Source organism: Martes martes (genome assembly GCF_963455335.1).
Source record: "Martes martes genome assembly, chromosome: 3".
Classification (NCBI taxonomy): Eukaryota; Metazoa; Chordata; class Mammalia; order Carnivora; family Mustelidae; genus Martes; species Martes martes.
The window spans coordinates 64,220,489-64,247,301 of record NC_137890.1 but is presented as its reverse complement, the minus strand read 5'-3'; the positions used below and the strand labels follow the sequence as shown (position 1 = coordinate 64,247,301).

Here is a 26,813-nt window from a genome sequence, read left to right as displayed (position 1 = left end):
ACATTATCTCTGTATACTAAACATGAAGCAAACTTGTCCTCTGTTTCAGCAAGCAGGATTCAATACGTTCCAAGGCTGTTTGGTATACAAACGTCTTTGACCAGACAGTTGAGGACCAAGAGCTCTCAGGACATGCTGAAGAACTGTCTCCTGGTACTGGCACCAGTGCAACTGGCCAGCAGTCTAAGTGGAAACATGGTCAATTCGCTAGGAAGGTTGAACCCTCATTTTCACAGCTATGATTTCAAAGCAGAATTGGTGGACAGGAGTACCTATTTGCAATAATGAGCATTGTAACATCCCCCCGACAAACACTTTCACAGATAATGAAATCAAGTCAAAAGGGTTTATTGGCTTTCCAGCTTCCGGGGTGGGGGGAAGTTTGAGGATGGTTGGCAGGTAAAGACTAGAGGGCAAGTTTCTCAGCCCCTAATACCAGACTTCCGAATACGGATTAGCAGAGGTTCTAAGTCTTCTGATGTCAGGAACGTATTTAAATACTGTATAAGAGCTACGAATAAAGTCTCCAGAAATCAGCATGGACACACAGGCATATAAAATTTGGACACAATTTCAGTGGGGCCACAAATCTCTGAAGCCTATTAATGGACTTTGGACCCTTGTACGATCTGGCGACACCAATCCCTGGAACAAGGCTTACCGTAACACCAAACTCATTTACCAGTGTCATCAAAACATCCAGTGGCCAAGCCAGAGTAGTTTACTATCCAGATACCATGTAACTGGCATTCTTAGCTATCCAAAGCATGACCCCAAATCAGGAGATAAGGAAAAAAAAAAAAAAAACTATCCAGAGTGTACAAAAATCAGTACTTCCAGGATACATAGTGCCCAGAGACAGAGTTGAACTGTGTTCCTTTATTTAAGATTATTTAGAATCCAACATATAAGAGCATAAAACTGTGGTTGAAACCAGTCCATGTTTTCCCCATTAACTTATTCCCTTAAGGAGAAAATTCAGTACTCTGGAATAATCTACTCATACGAAATTTTCTGAAAAAAATCTCAGGAATGAGTTTTGCTCTATAAAGTCTCTACATTAATTAGTTTTTGTCAACATTCCACAAAGACGTGTTTAGGGAAGCAGACAGAATTGGATCCAGGATTATATAGAAGGGATACTTTCTCCCAAAGAAAGACCAGAAGCATTTGCTAAACCATAACTTAAAGCAGTTATGTGCCTGGTCTACTATTGTTGTCACGGTCCCACTGGTATTCATGGCCCCGAACCGAATTGGTTCTTCTCCTCACTTTCTAGAATGAATGCAGAAAACCCTTCTTCTCTTGAAAAGAGGCCCCTAAAAAGGCTGAGTGACCAGCAAAGCTGGTTGTTTTTCCTTGGGTGGTGCCTGGACAATGCTCCGCCACTTCATGGAGCTTCTTCCGCTACTGGAACTTTTCCCAGCACCATCTGGAGTCACATTCCAGAGTGCTCCCACAAGTCCTCATGGGTCTACCCAGTTTGGGGCCTGGTGGAGCTCATAGCAGCCTCTCCGTTTTCCTGTCATCCTCTTGCACTAGCATGCTACATCAGGGAATACAGACTCCTCCTGGATCTTCTAAATGACTTCTAGCAACTTGGACAGATTTTCTATTTTTGTTCCCATTTTTTCCCCACTCACTATAACCTGTAAATTATTTTTTCTCAAGTGTGACTCGATTTGAAAGGAGAGAAAACATGAGTCAGGAATCAAAGAGACGTGTCCAAAGAGATGTGTGGCATGGTCGTTGCTCAGATTGGAAGAGACTTCTTCACTGGATGGAAAATGTGGAGGGAACAGACTCTCATCTTTTTCAATGCTGAGAGTTTCTGAGTTTTCAGAGTTTATGGTACTGTTCCTGAGAACCAAGAACATAATTTTGAGAACAGGAAACATGATGGCTTCTTAATCAAATTAAATAGCAAAAGTGAAAGCAATAATTACTCAAATTTACTTGGCAAATTAGCAAGAAAAATTAATTGAAACAGTGCTTTTGATCATCAGGATATAATTAGAAAAGTCGGGTGGATGAAAATATCTCTGAGGGATGAATTAAATCAATTGGACAACCTGATTATAAAGAACTTATGCTTATTGTGTAAATCCAAACTTACTGTTACGAAATGTAAAAGAAAGAGGAAAATATTAATCAGGAAATATTTATTAAAAATTGTCCTGTACAAATAACGTGAATAACAATGGCAAACATCTACCAGATTTTTATTATGTGACGATACCAGAGTATACTACATATAATTCTTATCACCTGTATTGTTTGTTCTCTTAAAAAGGAATAAATAAATTCACCATTCTTAACACTTACACAGCATAAGCCATTATTGACCCTTAGTCCACAACCATATACTTCATGAGAGAAGGAACACATGCCACCAAGGCCAACAACAACAACAAAGACAGACTTCTTTCTTAGCCTCATCTTCCACTTAAAAATAACAGTACTCCTCAGTAAAATCTGGTTTTATAAAACTCTGAACACATCCAAGCTCCGCCATAAGAAGCCAATTTTATACATGGTTTCCCCTGACAGCAGCAATTCATTCAAGTTGGCCCAATTAGATTGAGGAGAGAGACTTTTATTCCATTACTGGGAAGAGGGGGAAACTCACCCTCTCTTACTTGACATGAACACAAGCTACAAGTGCCAAAGGCAATCATCTGTGAGGAGAAGAGAACTAGCCTCAAGATGAAGCCAGACTTAAGATGGTGGGGCCAAGGGGCACCTGGGTGGCTCAATCAGTTAAGCGTCTGCCTTCAGCTCAGGTCATGATCCCAGGGTTCTGGGATCAGGCCGGACGTTGGGCTCCCTGTTTGTGGGAAGCCTGCTTCTCCTTCTCCTCCCCATTCGTGATCTCTCTCTCTCTCTCTCTCTCTCTCTCAAAAAAAAAAAAAAAAAAAAAAAAAAGGTAGGGCCGAGGATGGAGAAGAACCCACAAGTGGCAGGTCTCCAGTTCAGGAAAATCCTGGGCCCTGGACAACATCCTGGAGCTCTTGAATCAGTCAAGTCTGCAGCTCACCTCACTTAGCTCTGGCTTTCCTATGGTAAGAGGTCGTAAATACCTTCTTTGTTTCAACTAGTTGGAATCAGACCTTTGTAACCTAAAGAGAAAGCACCCTGATGTATATAAAAACAAAATGAATGTTAAACTACATTTTAAGCAAAGTATAAAAAATGAACTTTCTTTCTCTAGGGAGGACAAACTGATGGCGGCCAGAGGGAAGGGGGTAAGGGGATGGGCAAAATGGGAGGTGGGAGTGGGAGATGCAAGCTTCCAGTTATGTAATGAGTTAGACACGGGAATGAAAGGCACAGCCTGGGGAATATTGTCAATGGCACTGTAGCAGTATTGGATGGTGACAGATGGTAACTACACTTCTGGTGAGCACTGCATGACACAGAGAGATGCTGAATCACTCTGTTGTACACCTGAAACTCATGGAACACTGTGTATCAGCTATACTCAAAAAAGTTAGAAAATAGTCGTTTTTTATATAAATCAGGGTAATTTTGTTTCAAAGTATGGCTGCTGATCCCCTGCACCTGAAACACCTGGCATTCTTGCTTAAAACAAAATTGAGAGAAACAAGTCTACCTCTGATTTTAATGCTAAAGGCTGAAAGCTACTGTCAAGGCAAGCTGTACGTATGATTTGAGTTGGGTAATTTAGGAATTCATTATGCAGCCTGCTTGTACTTTTGTTTCCCTGTTTTGAAAATATGTGTATTCAAACATGCTCCTGGCTTCTTCATAAATAAGAATGATCCAAAGGTAAACAGTAACAATCGTTGATTTGTAAAAGGGGGTATGTTTGTGAAATTGCTGCAAAGCTTTGCACTTCATAATGTATTAAAATGCTTGAGAAATAATCAATAGCCTTATAAAATTGTTTTCGAGTCACATAAAAGAATTCTCTGCAAATCTCCTTGCTAAGGAAAAAAGGCATTTTAAAAACTATTTTCTATTTGACCTCCTACCACAGTACATTAAAACCACAAACGTGAGTTTCTCTGAAATCTCCTTTTTGCTTAACTACTACTTAGGTGTTTGGGTTCAGTTTAAATATTCTTAACCTGGGAGGCCCTTCCTACCTCCCTGCCCCCCATTTCTAACCCTCCATGCCTACTTAGGTTCTCTTTTGGCTCTTCTCCCCACCCACCCTGCAACCTAAAACACTCACACTCACGCTCTGTCTACCTAAACCCTTCACAGCCTTGAAGGTTCAGCTAAAAATAAGACTTCCTTAGGACACGCCCAGGGGAGGCCAAGTCCGCTTGACCTGTGATATAGCAACTAAAGAAAATAGCATCAGGCTGCATTCTCCAGCCAGTAAGAGAAGAGATGCCTTTAACATGACCCAATAAGGAACTGAATTACTATGTATCTGCAGGGTTGAAGATTCCTAGGGAAGGCCTGCTTCAAGGGTGGCTGAGCCTCAGTGGGTTCCTCTGCCCACCCCACCATCTGGGGTCTGCTCCCTCCTGCCTTTCTACCAGTGCAAAGGCAGGTGCTGGAGGGAGGGGGAGCATGGCTTCGGGTGCCTTTCCCTTAGGCATGTGATCCCCTTTTCCCCAAAAGCCTCTGGATGCATCTCCTGCCATAATCCCTGGTCCAAATGGGCTTCAGGCTTCCCATCCCAAGCCAGTGGTAAGAGGTAAGATGATTATGATTAATTCAGAGTACTTGCCACCTATTCACAACAGAGCACAACGGAAGTGTAGAGCATACGCCATATACTAGGGTAATTGGCTGGGGCTGCTCTGCGCAGCCCCTGCTCTAGGCCCTGACCAGCTGTCTTAGCGGCCAAAGGGATCAATTAAGGAGCATATCTGAAATGAAACTCTCTTCTGGAGTGTCAAGGGGTGTGCGATGGTTAAAATCAGGGGTCCTCAGACCATAGCCCCACCACCTGTTTTTGTAAATGAAATATTATGGGAAGAAGGTCACGCCCATTTATACATGGAGTGTCTTTCCTGCTACAATTGCAGGGCCAAATCCTTGCAACAGAGACCATATGGCTCCAAAAGGGGAAAATGTCACGAACTGGCTCTTTACAGAGACATTCTCAGTCTCTGGCTTCGAGTCACCACCCAGCATGGAATAATATTGGCAAGGCAACCACGGTGCCCACTGCCAGGCCCGGCACCCTTCCTTCCTAACACACATCCCAGGGATATTGTCTTCTTGAACACCTGCCTGTCCTGCTGGGTTTTGAAGTTCTCTGAACAGGGTATTTTAAAATGCCTCACTGAAGCCGTATCCCCAGCACCTAGCACGGGGCCTCCATAAATATTTGTTGGCTGGATAACTGAAGGAAGGCACTCCTTAAATAATCTTCTGTACAAAAACAAAAGCTGGTTTCTTTCAGGATGTGCTCTAGAGAGAGAAAGTAACATTTCAGTAACCGGACGCCAAAAAAGTGACCCACGCCCCACGATAAGGAGAGCCGGAACCTTAACAATGTTATTTCCCAACCCTTGGGAGGAAGATATGTCTGCACATTCTCTCCTTTGAGAGGTGGCAGCGATGAACTTGGGTTCTCAGAAGTGGTAGAGGTAGAGCTTGTGTCTGTGGCAACCAGCACGAGTACCACTAAAACCGTGGGCATCCTTCCTGAGAATGCTTCCCCTCACACACATGCTGTGGCTCCCAACTCCAGTCCTAGGCTCTCCCAGGTTAGCATCATGATCTATGACTTCACTCATTCACTGAAGTTCAGCCTTCATCAGCATTCAGTGGAACAGTAACAACTTTTTAAAGATAAAAAACAGAAGCAGTTTTGTAGGATGCTTTTGTAGGACCTAGAGCTCATTTTATCTATGAATAATGCCAGTTTTATTTTTTTCCTTATCAGCCAACTAAGAGAAATTTAAAAAGAAACAGGCAAAAATTAAAACACTGTGGTTTTAAAATTGTTAAAATGGTTTAGTGTGTTTAATCACATAAGAAATTATTACCACCAGTAAAGAGGCAAGTTTTTTTTTTTTTAAAGTTTGACATTCAAATTTTTAATCCACCATGCTGAGAAGATACAAACTACTGGGATGCAGTAATGAAAACTGCAAAAACAGGATATGCGTTTCATTATAACCTGCTAATTAATACAGCAACACACAATAGCAAGAGATTAGCAAGAACAGTACTCTAATCAAGTTGAGGCCTGTGTGAAACAGCCAAGAATGCCCCAAACACTACAGAAAGAAAAATGCCAAACACTGTGTTAAAATATCTCCCCTGGACACAGTTTGCTTTCCAAAAAAAACAAAAAACAAACAAACAAAAAAAAACCAAAAACCCACCAAAACTAAAAGGCAAAAACAAAACAAAACAGAAAAACCAAGCTGACATTCAACTTTGTGGCAGCATTTCTTCCCTTCTCTGCAATTAGAGCAATCACAAACAAATCCAGACTTGGGAAAGCCTTAACAAGGAGGGACAGGCAGTCAGAAATCTCTTTGCTTTTTATCCATGCAAATTAGTAGTATTTAATGTGTGGGCTTCTCCACCAAAAGAACTAGTATTCTTTTGAGGGAAGCAGGGTGTTTGTCATGCAGAGTCAAAAAAAAAAACTGCTTTATTTTCAAAATTGGAGAACTATGATGTGATATCATATCTGTCCAATTTTCTCAGGATCTGACAAATTTTTTTCTCAGAAGTTCCAACTTCAAATTTTTAAATGATGATTTGGGATAAAATACTGACATTAGATCAACTCCCTTGAATACTTCTTAGAGGAAGTATTTAATGGGAAGAGCGAATGCTAAGTTAGTAACTCACTATACACTAATGGTCTAAAACTTAATCTGTCTATCCTTATATTAGGGGTAAGTATATTTGCTTGGCAATAGTCTTTGATACAGTGATACCAGTTCCAGGAAGAAAGTCCTCAGAAAATAATACAATAAAGAAAACACTTACTTTGTTCAGTTTCTCATTACAATATACCTTAACATCACAGAAACTGGACTAGACAAAATACCCAACTAGCAAGAAATAAGTAAGTGTTTAAATAAATGCAGGTGCATCAGCCAAGTGAACTATAATCCAATGTACAAATCGTAACAATGCAAACCATGTAGTACTCTGCAACCTTCTCTATAGATGGCTAAACAGAACACACCATAACTCCACGTGAAAATGATCAGTATACACAAACCAAAGTCACAAGATGCCCTTCACCAGCGTGCGAACTTCGACTACTCACTCGCATCTCTGGGGTCTCCTGATGAGCTTTTCTCATTCCTCCCTAGTGCTTTTGCTGGGCTGTATTCCTGGCATGCCAGGTGCTTCTGCCTACTCCCAGACAGCCCGTATGCATCACTGTGTTCAAGACCCAGCCCTGCCACAAACTTGTCTATTACTCTAGAGTGAAATTGCTTTGGACCTCTTACCCCTTGACAGTTTTGTTTGCTTTATCCCCTCAGGCAACCTGTAAATTCCATGGAATTATTTTTAGCACATGCAATAAGTAATAATCACATGATTCTGAATGAATTGATCAATGAATATAAACTGCTCAGAGCAGGGGCTGTTTCTTATCTTTGTCTCGATAATACTTCCCCTAGCCCAGGCAGACGGTGGATTGCCAATAACTCCACTAAACAAACAGATAAATGAAGGTCTGCGTGTTGTCACGCTTGACTGCTGGTTGTACGGCTCTTCTGCTCTCTGTTTCTATGAAAGGTCAGATCAGGTTCTTTTCTAAAAGAAACGCAATCTGTGAAGAAAACTTACCCAGGTCAAACTGGCCGGAAATGTAGCCACAGGTCTGCCGGACTTCCTCGCTGTCCCAGCCCAAGGGGTAGAGGGCGCAGCCAGCACCAATCAACAAGCCTGCGAAGAGATAAGCCAAGAGGGCTTTAGCAGTATTCCTCTGCCCATCTAGATAAATGCAGCAGCAGGGAGGGAGGAACTGGTATTAGCAATATGACAGAAGATCATGGTGACTGCTTTTTGGGAAGCACCAGCCAGGGCTCCTGTAAGCAATCTAAGGTCAGTTTAATTCCATGAACAATTTCAAGTCTGCTTAAAAGGAAAGAAAAAACAACAAAACACTGATAGACAGCTCAGTTTGGTTCCAACTTCGTCTTTCGAAGCATTAAAAGCCTTGCAAACTCTGTTTAGGAAATACAATTCAGACGCTTTCTAAATCTCTCTTGTAAAAGTCCAACCAATCCCCCCATCAGTCCACACAAACAAGTAAATCAAGAACAAGCAGAAGTGCCTACATAGGTCATGCTTCGTCATGCATTAGATCTTTTTTCCAACTGAAGAATCAAAACAGAATGTTTCGGCATCATTCAATTTTACCAGGGGCAGAGAAAACATAAAGATTTTCATGATCCACCTGGGCACAGGACTGGACCATTAACTGTACTACCCTGCTATTACACTCTGCCGAAAAGTTGAGAATCCGGGAGCGTTCCTTCATCTCAGAAATACTCTAGAAGAGTCCACATAGAAGTGTCCACTTCTATGATTTAAATCCTCCTTGCAGTGGAGACCAAAAGTTTTGATGATCAAACTGAAAAAAGTGGCAGGTTTACTTTAATAGGAAGTCATCATGGCAGCACACTCTGATCAGACAGCTTTTGCTTGGCGTCTTCTGTGTTGCATCAAAGCCTAATGTGGGTCGACAAGAAGCTGAATGAGGCTGAAGCCCTCACCCCCAGAATCTGAGGGCTAATCAGAAAGTAACACCTTGCGGTGTCAGTGAACGAGCACCATCCTCATCCTGAAGTCCCGAAAAGGGTGCTGAGCCCGTAGGAACACACACACACACACACACACACACACACACACACACACAATCCGATGGGTGAGAACAGCAGCCCAGCCCAAGAGAATGCGTGTTATACGGGGCTAAAGGAGAGAGCCCCAGAAATGAGGAAAAAATCCACCAACGAGGGTAACGACCGTCGAGGCAGAATGACCGGTCCTCAAGTGCCTCTAGAAGAGACTTTCAGTAGTTTTGTACTGAGTCCCCTTCTGTTGCCCTTTTGCTTCTCCCTCTTGCCCCTGGTGCCTGACTCTTGCAATCATAGCTCCCACACATAAGTAGTCTCTTTCTTTATGGGCACAGGAGGGACTGCTTTCCAATCCCTCCCCAAGCTCTATGCTGAGCTGTGTGGAGAGACATTCCCCCATGAATTGACAAATTTCTCACCCTGGTGCCCCTCCCTCCAATCTGTCCATCCCTGGTCAACAGTAAAACCACCATTTAATGCAGTGAGGCTGTGATGCGAGCGGATGCCTATAAAGAATCGTTGAAAGCACAAATAACGAATTCCAGGATGCTGTCTATGCAACTAGATAAATATGAGTTGTGTCGAGGCTGAAGAATAACCCGGAAAACAACTGTATGAGATTTTGCTGACTGAGCAAATGCCCCCAGTGACTGGTTTCCTTAGGCTCTTCCCCTTAGGACAGAAATTATAGTATTCTGAAGACAAGTCGAAACTAGTGTTATCCACCGTCAGGTAAAGAGATAATGAGGAGGCCAAGGTTTATGCAAATTGAATTCCATGAAGGTTTAATAAATAATGTGGTCTCACTGCCATGATACTCAGTTCTTAAATTAATAAGGAACACCACTTTTTGAGAACTTGCGAGCAATTTTTTAATGGTGACAAATGTGGAAAGAGAAAATTTTCAAATGTAAGAAAAATGAAAAATAGTCACACTTAAACCACCACTTTTCTCTTTTTCTGATACACAAACAAATGATTAAATAGTCTCGTTTGCTAATGTCCTTTTCAAATGGCAGGAAAATGTGTCATGTACTCACAAAAATGGCTGTTTTGGTCCAGTATGATGCCAGGCACTTTGAGAAACTAAACAGAAAGGAGATTATATATGGAACACATTGACCTGTGGTTTTCTAAGTGGTAGAACACTTGGCAGTCAGGATTCTTTTGTAGAATGTTGGGGTGTCGTTGTGACACAATGAAATGCAGATTCAACCGTATAAATAAAGAACAATTGTACACATAAGAAATTTGTGTTATATCTATGATTTTTAAAAAAATACCATGGGCAAAACTCACATAAAAAAAAGTGTTAGGGGAGGGCAACTAGCTTATCTGGATTTTTATATTAATATTTATATAGCCTTTGTTTTGTCCTCTGCTAACTATCACTAACAGTTAAAGTCCCCATTTATGTAAAGAAACATTTCTGGGAGAAAAATGTATGTTACAAACTCATCAGTCTAATTGGCTGGTGCAATTTTAGGTTCTGCAGGTAAACACTGGTGGCCTCCCACTATCTTTCTACTGTTACATGTTATGGAGAAAGCAAGTCTTAGACTAAATCCAGCCCAATATACAAGGATGTTTATTACTTACCTGGCACAGAAAGCAGCCAGATGACCAATTCTGTAAATTCAGTGAAACCCTCCTCCCCAGATTCATCACACATTCTAACAAGTGCCATCAACATACAATAAATATAACAAATGTTCAGCCAGCAGGTTCAGGACACTCCAGACAGTGCCTTCCATTTAAAGAAATGGGAAAGGAGGCACGAGACCAAACAGAGTTTAGACCTGCCCGACACAGTGGCCATGAGCTCCATGTAGCAAACTTAAATTTAAGTTTATTGACATTAAACGAAAAATTCATTTCTTCAATTGCACCGGCCACATTTCAAGGGCCTGATAGCCACATGGTGCTTTTGGCTACCATAGCGGACAGGGCAAAGATAGACCATTTTTACAGCTGCAGAAAAGGCTGCTGCAGAAAGCTATTCTCGACCCAAGACACTACTCCAGGAGGATTCTGGGTGGGACAGATTCTTAAATCCTAAACTTGATACTGCTTGTTAATAAAAATCATCTCTGCTCTTTTAGATTCTCCCTTTCTAGATGGGGCTAGAGGTGGGATATTTCAAATCCTCCCCTGGCAGAAATTCTAGTTCATGTCTGTCAATGAGAAGCTCTCCTGCGGGACCCAGAAGGTAAAGAGAGAAATCAATCAGTTTCCCATTGGCAGTTGCAACCAGGGGCGTGCCTTTTTGCAGACCGTGGATGAGATTGTGGGCGTGGCTTCTAGGCAGCCTCCTCCTCAGCGGCACCCACTCAGGGCAAATCTCACCTGTAGCTTCTTTCTATCTTGTATTTCCTGATTTCCTGAATTCTTCTCTGCCCTTTGCTTCTCCAGACCTAATAAGTCTGTGAAACTTTAAATCCCTGGGCTACATCTCTTCCTACCTGAAATACCTGTCGTGGTTTCTTTCACTGGTCAGACTCTGGCTGGGACATGCCTGACCTGTGCTGATACGTCTCTTTCTCTCCTACCCTATACCTGTTCCAGTATCCCATCTTCTCGATGCAAAATTCTCCCTAATACAACAATACAGCTGGTTACTAAACCTCAGCAAGTATAGACTGATATTAGAAGGTTTCATGTTAACCCTCTGTAGTGTGGTCTGTAGTTAGGGAATTTATGCTAATTAACCTTTCTTGGAGTATGATTTTCTGAAGTGAATCGTCCAAATGTTCACCAACTGTCCCTAGTTTGTCAACTGTAGTCAACTAGCATTTTATTGCCCATACCGAAGTACTATATTGTGAAGTAAAGTTAGAGATAATTAAACATAAAAATAAGAACATCTTTTTATTATTATTGAAGTATTACTGACGTACAATATCCTACTAATTTCCAGCATACATCATAGTGATTTGATATTTTTATACGTTATGATATGTTCCTCATGATAAGTCTAGTTAGTATCTGTCGCCATAGTTGTTACAATATTATTGACTATATTCTCTATGCTGTACATTACATTCTCATGACTTACTTATTGTATAACTGAAAGGTTGTACCTCATAATCTCCTTCACTTATTTTTCCTATCCCATTCCCCTCCCCCCTGGTAATCAACAGTCCGTTTTCTAGATCTGTGAGTCTGTTTCTGTGTTATTTTGTTTGTTCGTCTTTTTTTTTTTAAGATTCCACATATAAGTAAAATCATATGATATTTGTCTTTCTCTGACTTATTTCACTTAGCACAATAACCTTTAGTTTCACCCATATTGTTGCAAATGGCAAGGTTTCATTCTTTTTCATGGCTGAGTAATATTCCATTATCTATATAGATATATAGATATATCTATATAGATCTATATAGATATATCTATATATCTATATAGATCTATATAGATATATCTATAGGTAGATATAGATATATCTATAGGTAGATATAGATATATCTATAGGTAGATATAGGTAGATATATCTATATCTACCTCACATCTTCTTTATTCTTCCTTTTCCTTATTCATCTATTAATGGACACTTAGCTATTGTAAATAATGCTGCAGTGAACACAGGGGTACATATATCATTTTGAATTCATGTTTTCATTTTCTTCAGATGAATACCCTGAAATGGAATTGCTAGATTGTAGGGTAGTTCTATCTTCAATTTTTTGAGAACTTCATACAATTTTCCATAATGGCTATTCCCACCGACAGTGCACAATGGTTCTGTTTTCTCCACATCCTTGCCGACATTTGTTATTTTTTGTCCTTTTGACAACAGCCAATCTGACTGGTGTGAGGTGATGTCTCATCGTGTTTTAGGTTTGCATTTCCCTGGTGATTAGCTGACATCTTTTCATGTGCCTGTTGCCCATCTATATCTGTTCTTTGAAAAAATATCTTTTCAAGTCTTTTGGCTGTTTTCCAATTGGATTGTTTGCTTTTCTTTTTGTTTTGTTTTATATTAAGATGTGTAAGTTCTTTATGTATTTTTGGATATTAACCCCCTATTAACCCCAATGATATATTGGATATATCATTTGCAAATATCTTTTCCAATGCCATAGGCTGCCTTCTCATTTTGTTGATTGCTTCCTTTACTGTGTAGAAGCTTTTTAGTTTGATGAAATCCCATTTGCTTATTTTAGTTTTAGTTGCCCTTGCTTAAGGAGTCCAGTCCCCCAAAATACTGTTAACATCAATGTCAAAAAGCTTACTATCTATGTTTCCTTCTAGAAATTTTATGGTTTCAGGTCTTATATTCAAGTCTGCATCCATCTTGAGTTTATTTTTGTATATAGTGTAAGATAGTGATCTGATTTCATTCTTTTGCATGTAGCTGGCCAGTTTTCCAACACCAGTTATTGAAGAGACTGTTTTTCCCCATTGTATGTTCTTGCCACCTTTGTCATAGGTTAATTAACTATATATGCATGGACTTATTTCTGGTCTCTCTATTCTATTCTATTGATCTATGTGTCCATTTTCATGCCAGTACCATACTATTTAGATTACGACAGCTTTGTAGTATAGTTTGAAATCAGAAAGTGTGATACCTCCAGCTTTGTTCTTCCTTCTCAAGACTGCTTTGGCTATTTGGCATCTTTTGTGGCTCCATGCAAATTTTAGGATTCTTTGTTCTAGTTCTATGAAAAATGCCACTGGTATTTTGATGGGGATTGCAGTGAATCTGTAGATTGTTTTGTGTAGTATGGATACTTTAACAATATTAATACCTAATCTTTCCTTCAATTCTGAACACCTTTGTGTGGATCTCTCTGGATTCATCTTATTTTGGACTCTCTGTATCTTCTGGACCTGGATGTCTATTTCCTGGTTAAGGGAATTCTTAGCCATTAGTTCTTCACATATGTTTTTTGATCCTTTCTCTTTCTTGTCCTCTGGGGATCCCATTGGTGCAAATGTTAGTATACTTGATATTGCCCCAAGAGGTCTCTCAATCCTCATTTTTTAAAACTCTCTCCCTCTCTCTCTTTTTCTGTTCTTTGGGCTGATTGAGTGATTTCCACTCTTCTGTCTCCCAGATTGTGAATCCATTCTTCTGTATCATCTAATCTGCTGCTGATTCTCTCTCGTGTATTTTTCATTTCAGTTACTGTGTTCTTCAGCTCTGACTGGCTCTTTCTTACATCTCCTAATCCTTTGTTGAAGTTCTCACTGAGTTCCTCCATTCTTTTCCCTAGTTTGTTACCTGTCTTTATGACCATTACTTTGAACTCTTTATCGGGTAAATTATTTATCTCCATTTCATGAGGGTTTGATTCTGTGGTTTTATCTTGTTCTTTTGTTTGGCACATACTTCTTTGTCTCATTTTTTTTGACCTTCTGTGTTTGTTTCTATGAATCAGGAAGAACAACTACTTCTCCCAGAAGGAGTGGACTTGTGTAGGAACAATCTCTGTGTAGACTGCATGTGCCTGGTGGCTTTGGCAAGCTGGCTGGAGAGGGAACAGACACAGGCAGGTGGGGAAGAGATCCCAGGGTGAGACAGTAAGAGTTCTGTGACAGGAGGCTAGCTAGAGCTGGAAAGAGCACCAGGGCCACCTTGATAGGATGGCTGAAGGTGGGGTGAGTATGGGAGTGGGGGCCTATGGCATGTCACACCAGGGACACCTTGGAGGAATGGTTGGAGCTGATGTGCCCCAGGGGCCCAGGATACTAAAGACTAGCAGGCCAGCTAGAGTGCCTGGACCCTGCTTCTGCCCACATGATCAAGCTGAAGAGGAGATATGAAAAATTGTCTCACTGGTCCTCCAACCCCGGAGAGAGTTCCAGCAGTTTCCTACCGGTTCAGTGGAGACTGTAAGCCTAGTAAATGGATTTCCTTCACTTATAGTCTGGTTGCCCTTTAAACCATTTTTTGCTGTGCCCCAAGGTGGGAGAGCCTGCTTATGGGCCCCTCAGTGATATTATCCCTCAGTGACTCTGCAGGTCACTGAGTCAGGGATAGGGTTTCTGTCATTGCAGTGTCTCTGTCTCTCCTACTTTTTTTTTTTTTTTTTTTTTTTTATTTGACAGGGATCACAAGTAGGCAGAGAGGCAGGCAGAGAGAGAGGAGGAAGCAGGCTCCCTGCTGAGCAGAGAGCCTGATGCGGGGCTCGATCCAGGACACTGGGATCATGACCTGAGCCGAAGGCAGAGGCTTTAACCCACTGAGCTACCCAGGTGCCCCTGTCTCTCCTATTCTTCTATATGTGGTTTCTCTATCATTTGTTGTGCAGAAGCTGTTCAATCAGCCTTCAGTTCTTCTTGAGGAGGAACTGCTCCATATGTCAGTGTAGATTTAGTGAAAGGAAGGAAGTGAGATCCAGGTCTTACTATGCTGCCCTCTTGAGCCCACCCCAAGAACATCTTTTTAATGGAAGAAACTCATTTTTTCAGTTTCAACCGTGTTAAATCTTAGACCATGTTGTAGAAATCAATGTTTCATGGAAGTGTAGTTTGAAAATCTCTGAACTAGACAACTCTTAGTTGTTATACTGCCTATGGAAATGGGGCTCAGAGAATACTCTGGAACTTGAGGTGGTTGCCTAAAGGATATCTTGGTGACCTAATAGGTTTTAATAGCTCTAGTTGCCTAATTCACTCCTGGAGAGCTTACGGCTCAATGAGAATCTCTGGCTCACAAACTTTTATACCATCTACATGGATTTTCTTTATTAGATTTATAAATCTGGTGGCTTATAAAGTTCAGGGGCTTAATTATGTGGTATTTTAACCACATTTCTTTGTCACTGCCATAAAAGAGGTCATGAAAAAAAATGGTCACATTATCACATTTTGGGGAAATCTGGGCCTACAGGAGGAGAAGGGAGGAATGACAGTGCAAAGCAAGGCAACAACCTCAGGAAGCTGGTAACAGAGGTGGGGGGTGGGGGTGGAGGAAGTCTGAGATCCTTTGCAGCTACAGGCTCATTTGTAATTAAGAAGCAATCTATTTTTTGCAATCCTAAGGAGTCATGAGTAAATCACAAATTTGCGTACATTAGCTCAAACTTTACTTTTCACCTGGCACCTAGCTGACATCAGCTCTCCAGGGGCAAGAGCTCATGAAGGTCCGTTTGTGGGAGGTCTTAGACATTTAGACAGATGTTGCTTCCCCAAAAGAATGGAAATAATAATCCAAGAAATGACTCAATAATTCTTAAAACAAAAACAAAAACAAAAGCAAACCCAAACCATTTTTTGGACTATGACGCCACTCCAACCTGCTAGGGTTTTGGTCTCACCCTTGTTCAAGACAATTACAACAGTTAAAAAGCCAGGTTGGGGGAATGACATCTAAGGAGAAGTCACTGTTAATGGAGAAGAGACAGCACAGATAAACGGAAAGACACCAGCAGGGCACTTGGTGCTGTGCCTTGATGTTGTGTTATAAAAGACATCTACCTTTCTCCCCAAATGGATTCTTGTACCGAAATTCTACCTAAAATTCTGCCTGCCCATGAACCACCCTTAGGGAACTCTCTAGTGGAAACTCTATTCGCTTTCACAATGCTGGAAATATCTGCCATGATACTAATTATTTCTTAGAATTCAAGTGTGAAGTCTGAAGTTTGTAAAGAGCCCAGTGGTCAAAGTAAGAACCAGATGCTGGGAATTTTCCCTTCTGCAAAACTCTTTCTATTCAAAGTCGGTATTTAACACTTAGCCAGAGGAATATTAACATAACAATTCGTCTCCTGCCAAGAAGGCAAAACAAACCTCTAGTCAGCCAATGCCAATTACTCCCCACAGGTGGTAAGAATAGAGTCCTCATGTTAGACTCATAAAGCCTTATTTTTTCCAGGCACTCTTGAAAGTTTTAATGTGATCTCACTTTTTTTTCCATGACTATCGCTCCATTCTTTATCCACAGGTTTTTTTTTTTTTTAAATACTGTGACTTTTTCCACTTCCTGCCCCTTCAGTGGTCCCACCAGTGTTTCCCATCATTTTATCTTTTTATGTGTTTCGGATACTTTGATCCATTCTCCAGTTCCTTTATCTTCTTTCCTGCGGCAAGCACAGAGGGAAATTGTTTCCTTTACTCTTCTCATGCAAGCTGCTCAGTCTTGGAGCCGGTTATCCGGGTTTCTCTTTGGATGACGTTGGCACATTTCCATCTCCAAGTCTCCATATGCTAATTTATGTACACAATTCTCATCCATTTTCACCCCCTAGATAACGGTCCCTTTACAAACAAATCCACTGGCAGGGAGGAAATAAGAGCAAGGACAACTCTTCAGACCTTGAAAGCACCATCAGGAGGAAGCTACAGTTGACCTTAAACAACATAGGGGTCAGGGGCACTGACCCACGTGCAGTCAAAAATCTGCGTATAAACTTTCGACTTCCCCAAAACTTAACTACTAATAGCCTACTGTTTACCAAAAGCCTTACAGATAACATAAACAATTATATGTTATAGGTATTATAGACTGTATTCCTACAGTCTAAGGTAGAGAAAAATAAGTTACTAAGAAAATTGTAAGGAAAAGAAAATACATGTAAGAGTGCTGCACTGTATTTATGGGAAAAAGTCCATGTATAAATGGACCCATGAAGTTCAAATCTGTCTTGTTCAAGGGTCAGCTGCATTTAAGTATTCTATAAGAAGGGGGCTTATACAGGCTTAGAAATCACTCCTATCTTCAAAGTGCTTTCTGGAAACCGAGGTATAGAGGATGAAAGAGGCTTGTCCAAAGATACAGAACCTAGATCTATCCTAGGGCTCCTCATATCCAGCCAGGGCTCTTTTCCACCTATCATGATCCCAATGCTTGCTTGGACTTCATGCCACTCCAAGGTCACACACTTGCCACCTGTTACCTGAGTTCAGCCACAGCCGTGTTGGATTTCACCAGCATCATTATTTTACTAAATGGGGCTTCTCACCAACAAGTCTGCATTTCTTGTGTCTCAAATCATTGAAAGATACACCCGCACTGAATTGGGCAGCTGGCACAGAACCAAGTCAAGGTGGTTCCCATTTTGTGGCTCAGGGGCCCTGACCAGTCCCAAAGGCATTTCTGCCTGGGACTATCAGTTCTTTGAATATGTCTTGAATCGTCTCATCTCTGAAAGTTGAATCCCTTCCCTCTGGAATACTCTCACACCTTACTTTATGCTCAGGCTTCACCATGAAAATACTAGCTGTTAAGGTCTAGAAGCCTCAACATGAAGTCTGCCCTGGCTGCCCCAACAGGGAGCTACAGGTTTTATCACACCCCCAAATCCATGAGCTTCTACTGGGGTGCACTCTATGCCATTTATCTGGGCCATAATACCTTACTGTAGTTATTCTCAAGTATTACACCTCCTAGAAAGTCAAAAACTTACCATATGTTTACTTGCATTTAACTCACTGGTTCATGATATTTGTTCAATGTTAAATAGCAGTAATATGATTTATTTAGTATGTACAAAAGCCTCAGCATAATTATATCATCTTTACAGAATAGATCATATGAAATATATCATTGCACTCAGTTAGCAAAAGAGGAGACTGAGGCTTAGAGAAGCAGGCTCATGTTCATGGGGCTACTAAGGGGTAGATGCAGAGACTTATATGCAGATCTGTCTGAGCTCTAAGCCAATATTGCTAAACTCTACCTTCTAATGCCTCCCAAATCCCCAAGTGTTTACGGTCCCAGCTCTGGGCTCACCTCCCATGTCCACCCATGTACTGAGTCCTGCATACAAATGGAAAAGGAAGAACAGGGCAGAAGATCAAGGAGGATTACAAGTCATGTTTTCTCCAGGATTGACTCTACTGCTGCCTGTATGCAAAGGCAAGGGCTCTTGCCAGCCCTACAGTTTCCCCCTTCCCCTGGCGCCAGGGAGGGAGAACCAGGATGTGAGCTCTATGACACAAAGAGCTCTGTCCCCAAAGAACACATCGAGGCATAAAGATGAAAAGTGGATTCTCTATCATCAGAAGTTGAGCCAAGGAAAGCATATCGTATCACAGCCCTAAAAATATAAAATAGAAATATGATCATTTCTCAACCATCAAAACTCTTTTTAAAAATGACAATGAGACTTTTTCTTTGCTGAAAACATCCTGCAGAAGAGAACATACTTTAGATTTTCTTGCAATGTTTTCAAAATGGCTCCTTGTTTCTTATTTCTTCTCCTTTTCCGGTTCATGGGTCAGAAGACACGAAAGACATACATCAGAATACCTGCCTCTTTGCTCAGATCAAAAACCTCACAAGCTAATTTCAGCCATGAGTGACTTGTCATGGTTGCTCTTTCTAGAGTCCTAGGCAATCACTGGTAGAAAACAAGTTGTTTCAGACAATGAAATTTGGGGGGACATATTGCCATTTCTATGTGACAGATTTCTGGTAAGTTACATGAGCCTAAAAGCAATGGTCTTTCTAACCCTAGTAGTTAAGGAATTCCGGTTCCACCACTGCACTTCTTTTGGGCTCAGTTTTCCTTATCTGTAAAATGGGAATAATATCAATCTCTTGGAGTTGTTGCAAAGACTAAATGAGCTCTAAGCCAATATTCCTCGAGTCCTCTGCTCTCAGAGAACTTACTCTTCTTAGACGGAAGGCAGGGAGGGTTCGAGCAAGGACATCCTGGAATAGTGAGCCATGATCATTTGCCCCAAAAGTCCTATCAGCCATGTAAATCTCAGCAGGAACAAATGAAATAGTCCGATAACTGTCACATTTAGGCGAGGAATTCATATATTACTACTAAGGCTACTAATACTTTTGCCTGTTCCATTCTGTTTTGATCTTTGTTGCATTTTACTTTTAAAGTCACTTCCGGCCTTCCCATGAGGTATTTAGAGCCAGTACCAGTGTCCCATTTAGTAGATAAAGGAACGGAGTCACAGACAGGTGGGGAGATTTGAGCTTCCTCAAGTGGACAGCCTGAAGCAGGGCTGGGTCACGGCCTCAGCGTACCTGCCTCCTACTTCTCTGCTTTGGTTCACTGTCTTCCTCTGACATTGCGAGAAGGGAGCGAACAATGCTCAGTGCTGTAGCAACACCTCTGAAACAAGCAAAAATGCTAATTTTCTCTGACTCTAAGGTGTTCCACGGTGTTAGGGCAGGAGAGGAATAAAGACACGGCCCTGATTTCCAGAGTCCTTTGGTTCAGTCGAGTGTTTGCAGACTGAGCTGCACACAAAACAGCTGGGGGGCTTGTTCAAAAGGTCGATAGATCTGGGGTGGGGCTGGATCCCTGTGATTGCAAGCAGCTTGTGGTGGGACAGACATGGGGCCACACTATGAGCCCTGAGGGCCGAGTGGGTACAGAGCAGGCTTTGATGCTGATCGGTCAGGTGCAAATCCTGACATCCCCAGCCAGATGTGTGACCTCGAGCAGCATGTCTTTGAATTCTCTGAACTCAGAGTTTCATCAATAAAACAGACCTTGTGGTACCTAAATCTTTAGCATTTTTATTAGAAATAAATGGCTTAATAAAAGTGCCCAGTTCTGTGCCTGGCATAAGACATGTATCAATATTGATATTGTACCACGGGACCTGCTGTCTTAGAATTGCAAACATTTCATTCTGTTGGAGCTTCTGGTTTCAGATGCTATAGGTGCTCATCCAACAGGTAAACAGATAAACAAAAACACTGATCAAGAGCAGAGGGTCTGCCCTACTGCTTGCTCATGCTGTCACAGCAGGTATCTCTTCTGAAACTAACCACGTCTCTACCACTAAGAGTCAGCACATTCTTCTTTTCTCCTCCAACAGGGTATTAGGAAAATCATCAGATGTACAAAGAAGCTGGAAAATTTATACAGTGAATGCCCATACATGATCTAGATTCTATGATTAACATGTTTTAAATTCTGCTCGATTATCTATCTATTCCTTTTTCCACTCCTCTATTGATCTATCAATCCATCTTTTCTTGGGGTGGACGTAGGTTTCAAGCATCAGTCCATGGAGCATCTTTCCTTATTCATATTCCAGCCCCTTTCTTCCGTTGGCCCAGTAGCCTGGCCTCAAAAGCCACAGCTGACACAACACAACATCTTTATGGCCTGATGCCTCTAAATGGAACCCATCAGCATAGAAGGGATTGATGTGCAAATCTAGAGCAATGAAGACCTCAAAGTTGTTCACAGTTCTCAAACAGCCACCCTACAACCTAAAACGGGGCTGGCTTGCTTCACCTGTTTGACCCAGAAATACCTGTTGAGAACTTCACAAGACATTTCACAAAGCCCAGAATGACCACACCATAAAGAGTTCCAGCCCAGCCCAGTCACTCAGCTCAGAGATTTCAATGGACATGTTTTCTCTTAAGGATTACTGCTGTTTTGTATAAACTGTATCACTCCTGATCCTCCCCCTACAGAAGCCAAAGGAAAGAACAATGATCACATTTCAGCATGAAAGTGTCCTGAGAGGTCTAGATGAGGCTCCAACAATACCCTCTCAGCAACAAACAAACAAGCAAATAGAGAACCTGGCTATAAGTCAACGCACACTGCAAACTTAACCTAGCTCATCCTGGCTTTGAAAATGCAATGTCAGTTCCAAACCATACTCTGGTCAGTTTCATGTTGGCGAAATGCGGTTACCCCAGTCAGATAAACATTCAGGTGGTCAAGTGTTAGAGACGAAGGCTCTGGAGTCTTACTGTACATGGATCTTGGGTCTGCTCCTTACTGGTTCCTGACTGAGCAAGGGAGGCTATTTACACTCGAGCCCCAAGAGTTTCACTGATAAGATGGCTATACCAGTGACTCTCTACAGAGATGTCCAGAGGATGAGCTGAAATGTCCCGGCACAGTGCAGCGCATATAAAAGTAGATTCCCTCTTATGAAATGATGAGGAAAGAGAAGGGGAAGGCAATATTCCAACATTTGTGCTTATTTCCACAATAGTGGCTCCGTGAAAACAAGAGGAAGGGTGGAACCAGACTCTGCCCTGGCTGGAGGTGGCTCAGTCAGATCGTTTACTCTGAGCCTCAGTGTCTCCCTCCCGGCCGGTGTGGATAAAGCCCACTGCACCTCTCAGGGACGGCATGGTGACCCAAGAAATGCATGCGAGTTGCCTGGGGCATGGCAGCTGCTCCAGGGCAGGGTGGTCTGACAGGTCTGCGCATGACAGGGCAGGGTTCCCTGCAGATCACTCAGGTAAGCCCACAGGGAGGACAATGTATTTGGAGGGAAGTATCACCCTCCCCAATTCTGACATCCAAATATCATAAAATTACCCAAGACAGTGGAGAACTCAGGTAGACACACCTCCAAAGGAGTGATGAGCTCCTGGGGGCTTTTCCTCTGGCGTCCCTGTAAGTGCTATTTTAGAATCCTGTTTCAGTTCTAACATAGCAACACTTAGGAGGCAGAGTAAAACCTCTCTCCTTCACCAATACATCAAGTGCCCACAAACAGACAGATTCCATGCCTCCAAACCCTGTTCATTTATTTCTACTTGACCTTAAAAAAAAAAAAAAAAGTGTCAGGATAAGAATGATTTATCTTCCTATTTATTTTTAAGGTCCTTAAGTACTTCAATCACGGGCCCCATGACAACACTAAAAGTCAGATGCCAGGCATATTTTTAAAAAGTAGTAAAATCTACATGTGCTGAAATGAACAGTTAGTGAAAGACTTTTTACAAATTGAGAGGGACGAGGCCCCTTTGCAGCTTACAGGCTGCCACACGGAGCTGCTTGAAGGCTGGAAGCTCAAGCAAATTCGAAGAGCGTTTAAAATACTTTTGAAAATGTAATGGAGGGAGCATAAAGTGAAAATCTTATGTAGTAAGGATGACAAGACTACCAGGCAGCGAGGGGGCCCTTTCTCTTCGAGTTCTAGATTACTAGCTAGCTTCCTAACAACAACAAAAAATGAAAGCCTGAAGATGTCTAGATGTTTTGTCTTGAGAAACTACCAGAGCAGAGACTAGACTTAAAATCTCTGTCTTTACGACGGGTTTCAGTGCCAAAGTGAGAACCAAACACCGGACACATTCCACAAACACTGCTAACAGAGTCGTAGGGCAATTCAGAGCACGGCCTTGGAATCTAACCACATGCCCCTCTGGCTTGGAGAGCCCGGGTTCTCATTGGTGAAACAGGAATTCAATCCATACATACAGCTGCTGTAAAGGTTATTTTATACACATACACACCTGTATATACAAGCCTACATATGCACATGTATGCATGTACACAAGCCATATATCATTACAGATGTAGCCTATATTGTCATTTGAGTATAATAGATGCAGATTATATATGCACATGTGGGTTTTTTGGACTAGACTACAATGCATTTATAACAGGTTTCCACTAACTTTCTGGCTTAGATATATGGTATTTTCACTACTTATATACTCATTAAAGCATCTTTTTCTTTTTTTTTTTTTTTTTAAAGATCTCATTATGTATTTGTCAGAGAGAGACACAGTGGGAGAGAGAACACAAGCAAGGGGAGAGGGAGAAGCAGGCTTTCTGTGGAGCAGGGATCCTGATATGGGGATTGATCCCAGGACCCTAGGATTACAACCTGGGCCGAAGGCGGACGCTTAATGGCTGAGCCACCCAGGCACCCCAAAGCACCTTTTTTTACCACTAAAAAAAAAAAAAAAGGAGAGTATGAATATATGATAAAATCACTGATGGGTGCCATTGAGGTGGTACAGGTGGTCAAGAGACTTAAGACAGACATTTCTTTTAAGACTTTTTTTTCCCCTTTATCTACCTTCTGGGGTATCAGGAAAGAAAAACCTCATTTATTTTCCTCAGGTCTTTTTAGAATACCATCAATTCCACTAAAAAACAGTAAAGCCATCTGGAATAGCTGACAGACAACAATTTGGAAGCAATTTCTTTCGAGACAGCTATAATGATTTTCCTTTTCTGTTTTCTTTCCCTCTTGAAATGTCAAGGATAACTGAAACTTTTTACTTTTCCATCTGTGATTTACTGATCAGTTCCAAACAAGTTTTGAAAGTACTTGAAAATTTGTTTCCAGTCAATTTAATACTGTTTTTTTTCTTTAACTCTATTTTGAAAGTACCGCGTTCTGTCTTGTCTTTTTGATATTTAGAAAATATAAAATATTTTAAAACACAAATTGAAACATGATTACGAAGTATTTCACGATGGACAAAAACACTCTACGTATTTAAAATACCATCATAAGCAGACACAATGAAGTCACTCATATCTTTTTCAAATAGCTTATCCCAAGAGGTTTAATAAAATGAACGTAGAAACAGACCCCCACATGGGTAAATGCTGCATCTTGCAGAGTAGATCCCATAGAAGACAGAATCCGGAATTCTCATTCTTAGCCTGCTGATTTAGTTACCCGAAGAGGAAATCCACACACAGGGAGAGTATAATATAAACCTCTGTTCATGAACAGAGCTGGCAGCTTTTGGGTCTGTGCAAAACATGGCGCTCTTTGCTCTACAGGAATTAAAAAAACTGAAGAAGATAAGATCTGTTCACGGTAGCACTGGAGATGGAGAAAAGTAACACAGAAATAACACTTCAAGCTTGTACTTGTGCCATATTAGCAGAAAAAGCAATACTTGCCATTGAAATCAGTCAATTTTGGGGTGGGATTTACTGGCAGGATGAGAGGGGCTCTAGTAAGTGGTTGTAGTTATCCCAGAGGAAGAAAAGGACAGGGCAGATGGGCAGGTGCAAGTCTGGGGAAGATGAAAATCGACCGAGAGACTTAGGGAGAAGAGGAAAGGGATGGCCAAGCAGTTAGGATGGGATCAAGGACTCTTGCAGAGGTCGTTAATTCTGAGCCAAGAAAGCTGGCCTTACCTAGGTGGCAAAGAGACCTTACGACTGTGAATTAAGCTCCCAAATGTAAGAACCGAAAGGCACCGTCCAGATGATCTAATTTAGTACTTCTCAAACTTTTCCATCAAAACATTCCTAAGGAAGAGGAGAGAACTTCACACCGTATGGAGTCAGGGGTCATACCCGAAATCAATTCTTCTCTGAAACAGGTCTTCCTTACTTCTGCTTGATAAATTGGCAAGGGATTTTCCAGTCTACTCCACAGATAACTTTATTTTATTTATTTGTATAAAATTGCTTTCCTCCGAAGAGTGTGAGATATCCGTGGTCCAAAAGAGATTTGGGGTTTACCCTGTGCCTTCACATGGGCACAGTTTACCACCCTTTCCCCTTTCAGGGAATGGGAAACTCAGTTGGAAGAATGAATCCAGGCTTCCACTCACAAAGACGAAGTGACCTGCTCAAAGTCACAGTTAGTGAAGGAATCAGAAATGCAATAATATTTCTTGCCCCTCTGTCCAAAACTCTCTCCTGCGATACCACACTATTAACACAGAAAGAAAGCATCTGATATGACTGGCACAGGGCACATCATCCAGCACTACCCTCTGAGCCAGACGCAGACTTCCCCCGCTGGCCCCTAGACACCATCTTGGCCCACCTTGCCAGCCACTGCCTCCCTCGGGGCAATCTCCAGCGGTGTGAGAGAGATGGCTTAAACCAGGCTTCCTCCAGGGGAACTATCTCCCACACTGAAATTTCTAGCTTATTCACAAAGAGAGCACAGAGCCTCAGACAAATGCCTCCTTTCTCTAGTGGAACTGAGCAGGTGCTAATCAAAGCCTGTCGAGCGTGATTTGTACTACCAAGGGCTTCCAGGGAGGCATAAAAAGAAAAATCACAACACCGTGTTTATCTCCCTTTCATTGCTGGTTCTGGCAATGGTATTATAGTCAGGCAGGCTGAGTCAAAACAATTTTCTAAAAATATGGATCAGCTGAGACCATTTAAAGCCTCCTTTTATGGAGTTAACGTTAGGACTTTCCCCTTGGGCTGTTTTGTGTATTCTTTCCCAGAGCCTGCTCTTCCAGCAGCATCTTGCTATCCAAAACACACAATCTTTCTCCTTGCCGAGGAGATCGCAGCCTCCCTGGAGGCTGATAAGTGGGTCTGCATTCTTCCCAGGAGCCTGGGCAACTAACTATTCCCAAGGGGCTCCCTCACTGGGGCGGGATGCAGCACGAGCCGCTGTCAGAGTTTCTCCTGGGGAGTAACTGGTTCTGTTGGTGGACCTGGTGCCACCCCAGACATGGGACTAGCTGCAAATCAGTCCCTTTCAATCCTTCCAAGGGCGAGTTTCTACTTCCCCAAGTTGTATGAGAGGCGAGCGTTAGGATCTGGAGGGTGAACTGCAGGCCACGATTTTAGGTGCATCTTCAGGGGAAAAGAAAATCGACCCCGCATCTGTACTGAGTTTTTGGCTGCTGGTGACAACGCTAAGGTGACCCTGGAGGAGGTGTGCTTTCCGAGTAGATTCTATTTCCTTTATATTAAAATCAATAAACAAAGGAAATGCAACTGCTTTCAAACAAGCTTTGCAAACAGACTATTTTTAGAGCGGGTGCTCCTGAAAGCTGCTGCTTTACAGGAATGGGATTTTACTTGAGAGAGGAACCCAATGACACATCTAGTCCCATAGATTTTCATGCAGTGCCCCTGGAAACCCTGGGGCAGGGGGCGGAGCTCCTTATAGTCTTACCAATGCGCAGGCGCACACGGGGGGGGGGCGGGGAGGGCGGGGAGGGGCCAGGAGCGCTGGACGGGTGACTAGGAGGGCCCTGGGCTCCATTGTCCTTAGACGGGGCGGCGCTGCTCTTCCTGCTCTCCTGCAGGGCTTCCATATGATCTTTCATGAGGGAAAGGTTCAGTTCCTAAATATTTTTGGAACTGCCCTACCCTGTATTATGGGCTGAATCATGTCCCCCTTCCTGCAACGACATACATCCTAACCCCCAGGACCTCAGAATGTGATCTTGTTTGGAAATAGGGTCTCTGTAGGTGTAATTAGTAAGATGAGATCATAGTGGAGTAGACCAGCTCCCTAAAACCCAATCTCACTGGGGTCCTTCTAAGAAGACACCTGGTCACAGAGGGAAGACAGCCACATGGAGATGGCTGCAGACACTGGAGTGAAGCTACCACAATCCAGGAACACCTGGGGCCACAGGAAGTGAGGAGGAGGCAAGGAAGGGTTCCTCCCCGGAACCTTCAGGA

The 26,813-nt window shown here is 42.1% G+C and overlaps 1 protein-coding gene across 2 annotated transcripts in view; it reads right to left on the bottom strand.

Moving 5' to 3' along the window:
- The window catches only part of LHFPL6 (LHFPL tetraspan subfamily member 6), a 235,736-nt gene that overhangs the window by 20,236 nt on the left and 188,687 nt on the right, over nucleotides 1-26,813 (bottom strand). For both annotated transcript variants that reach the window (XM_080797933.1, XM_080797934.1), the window contains exon 3: nucleotides 7,753-7,851. In XM_080797933.1, coding sequence (XP_080654059.1) covers nucleotides 7,753-7,851 — 99 coding nt within the window. The remainder of the gene's footprint in view (nucleotides 1-7,752; nucleotides 7,852-26,813) is intronic.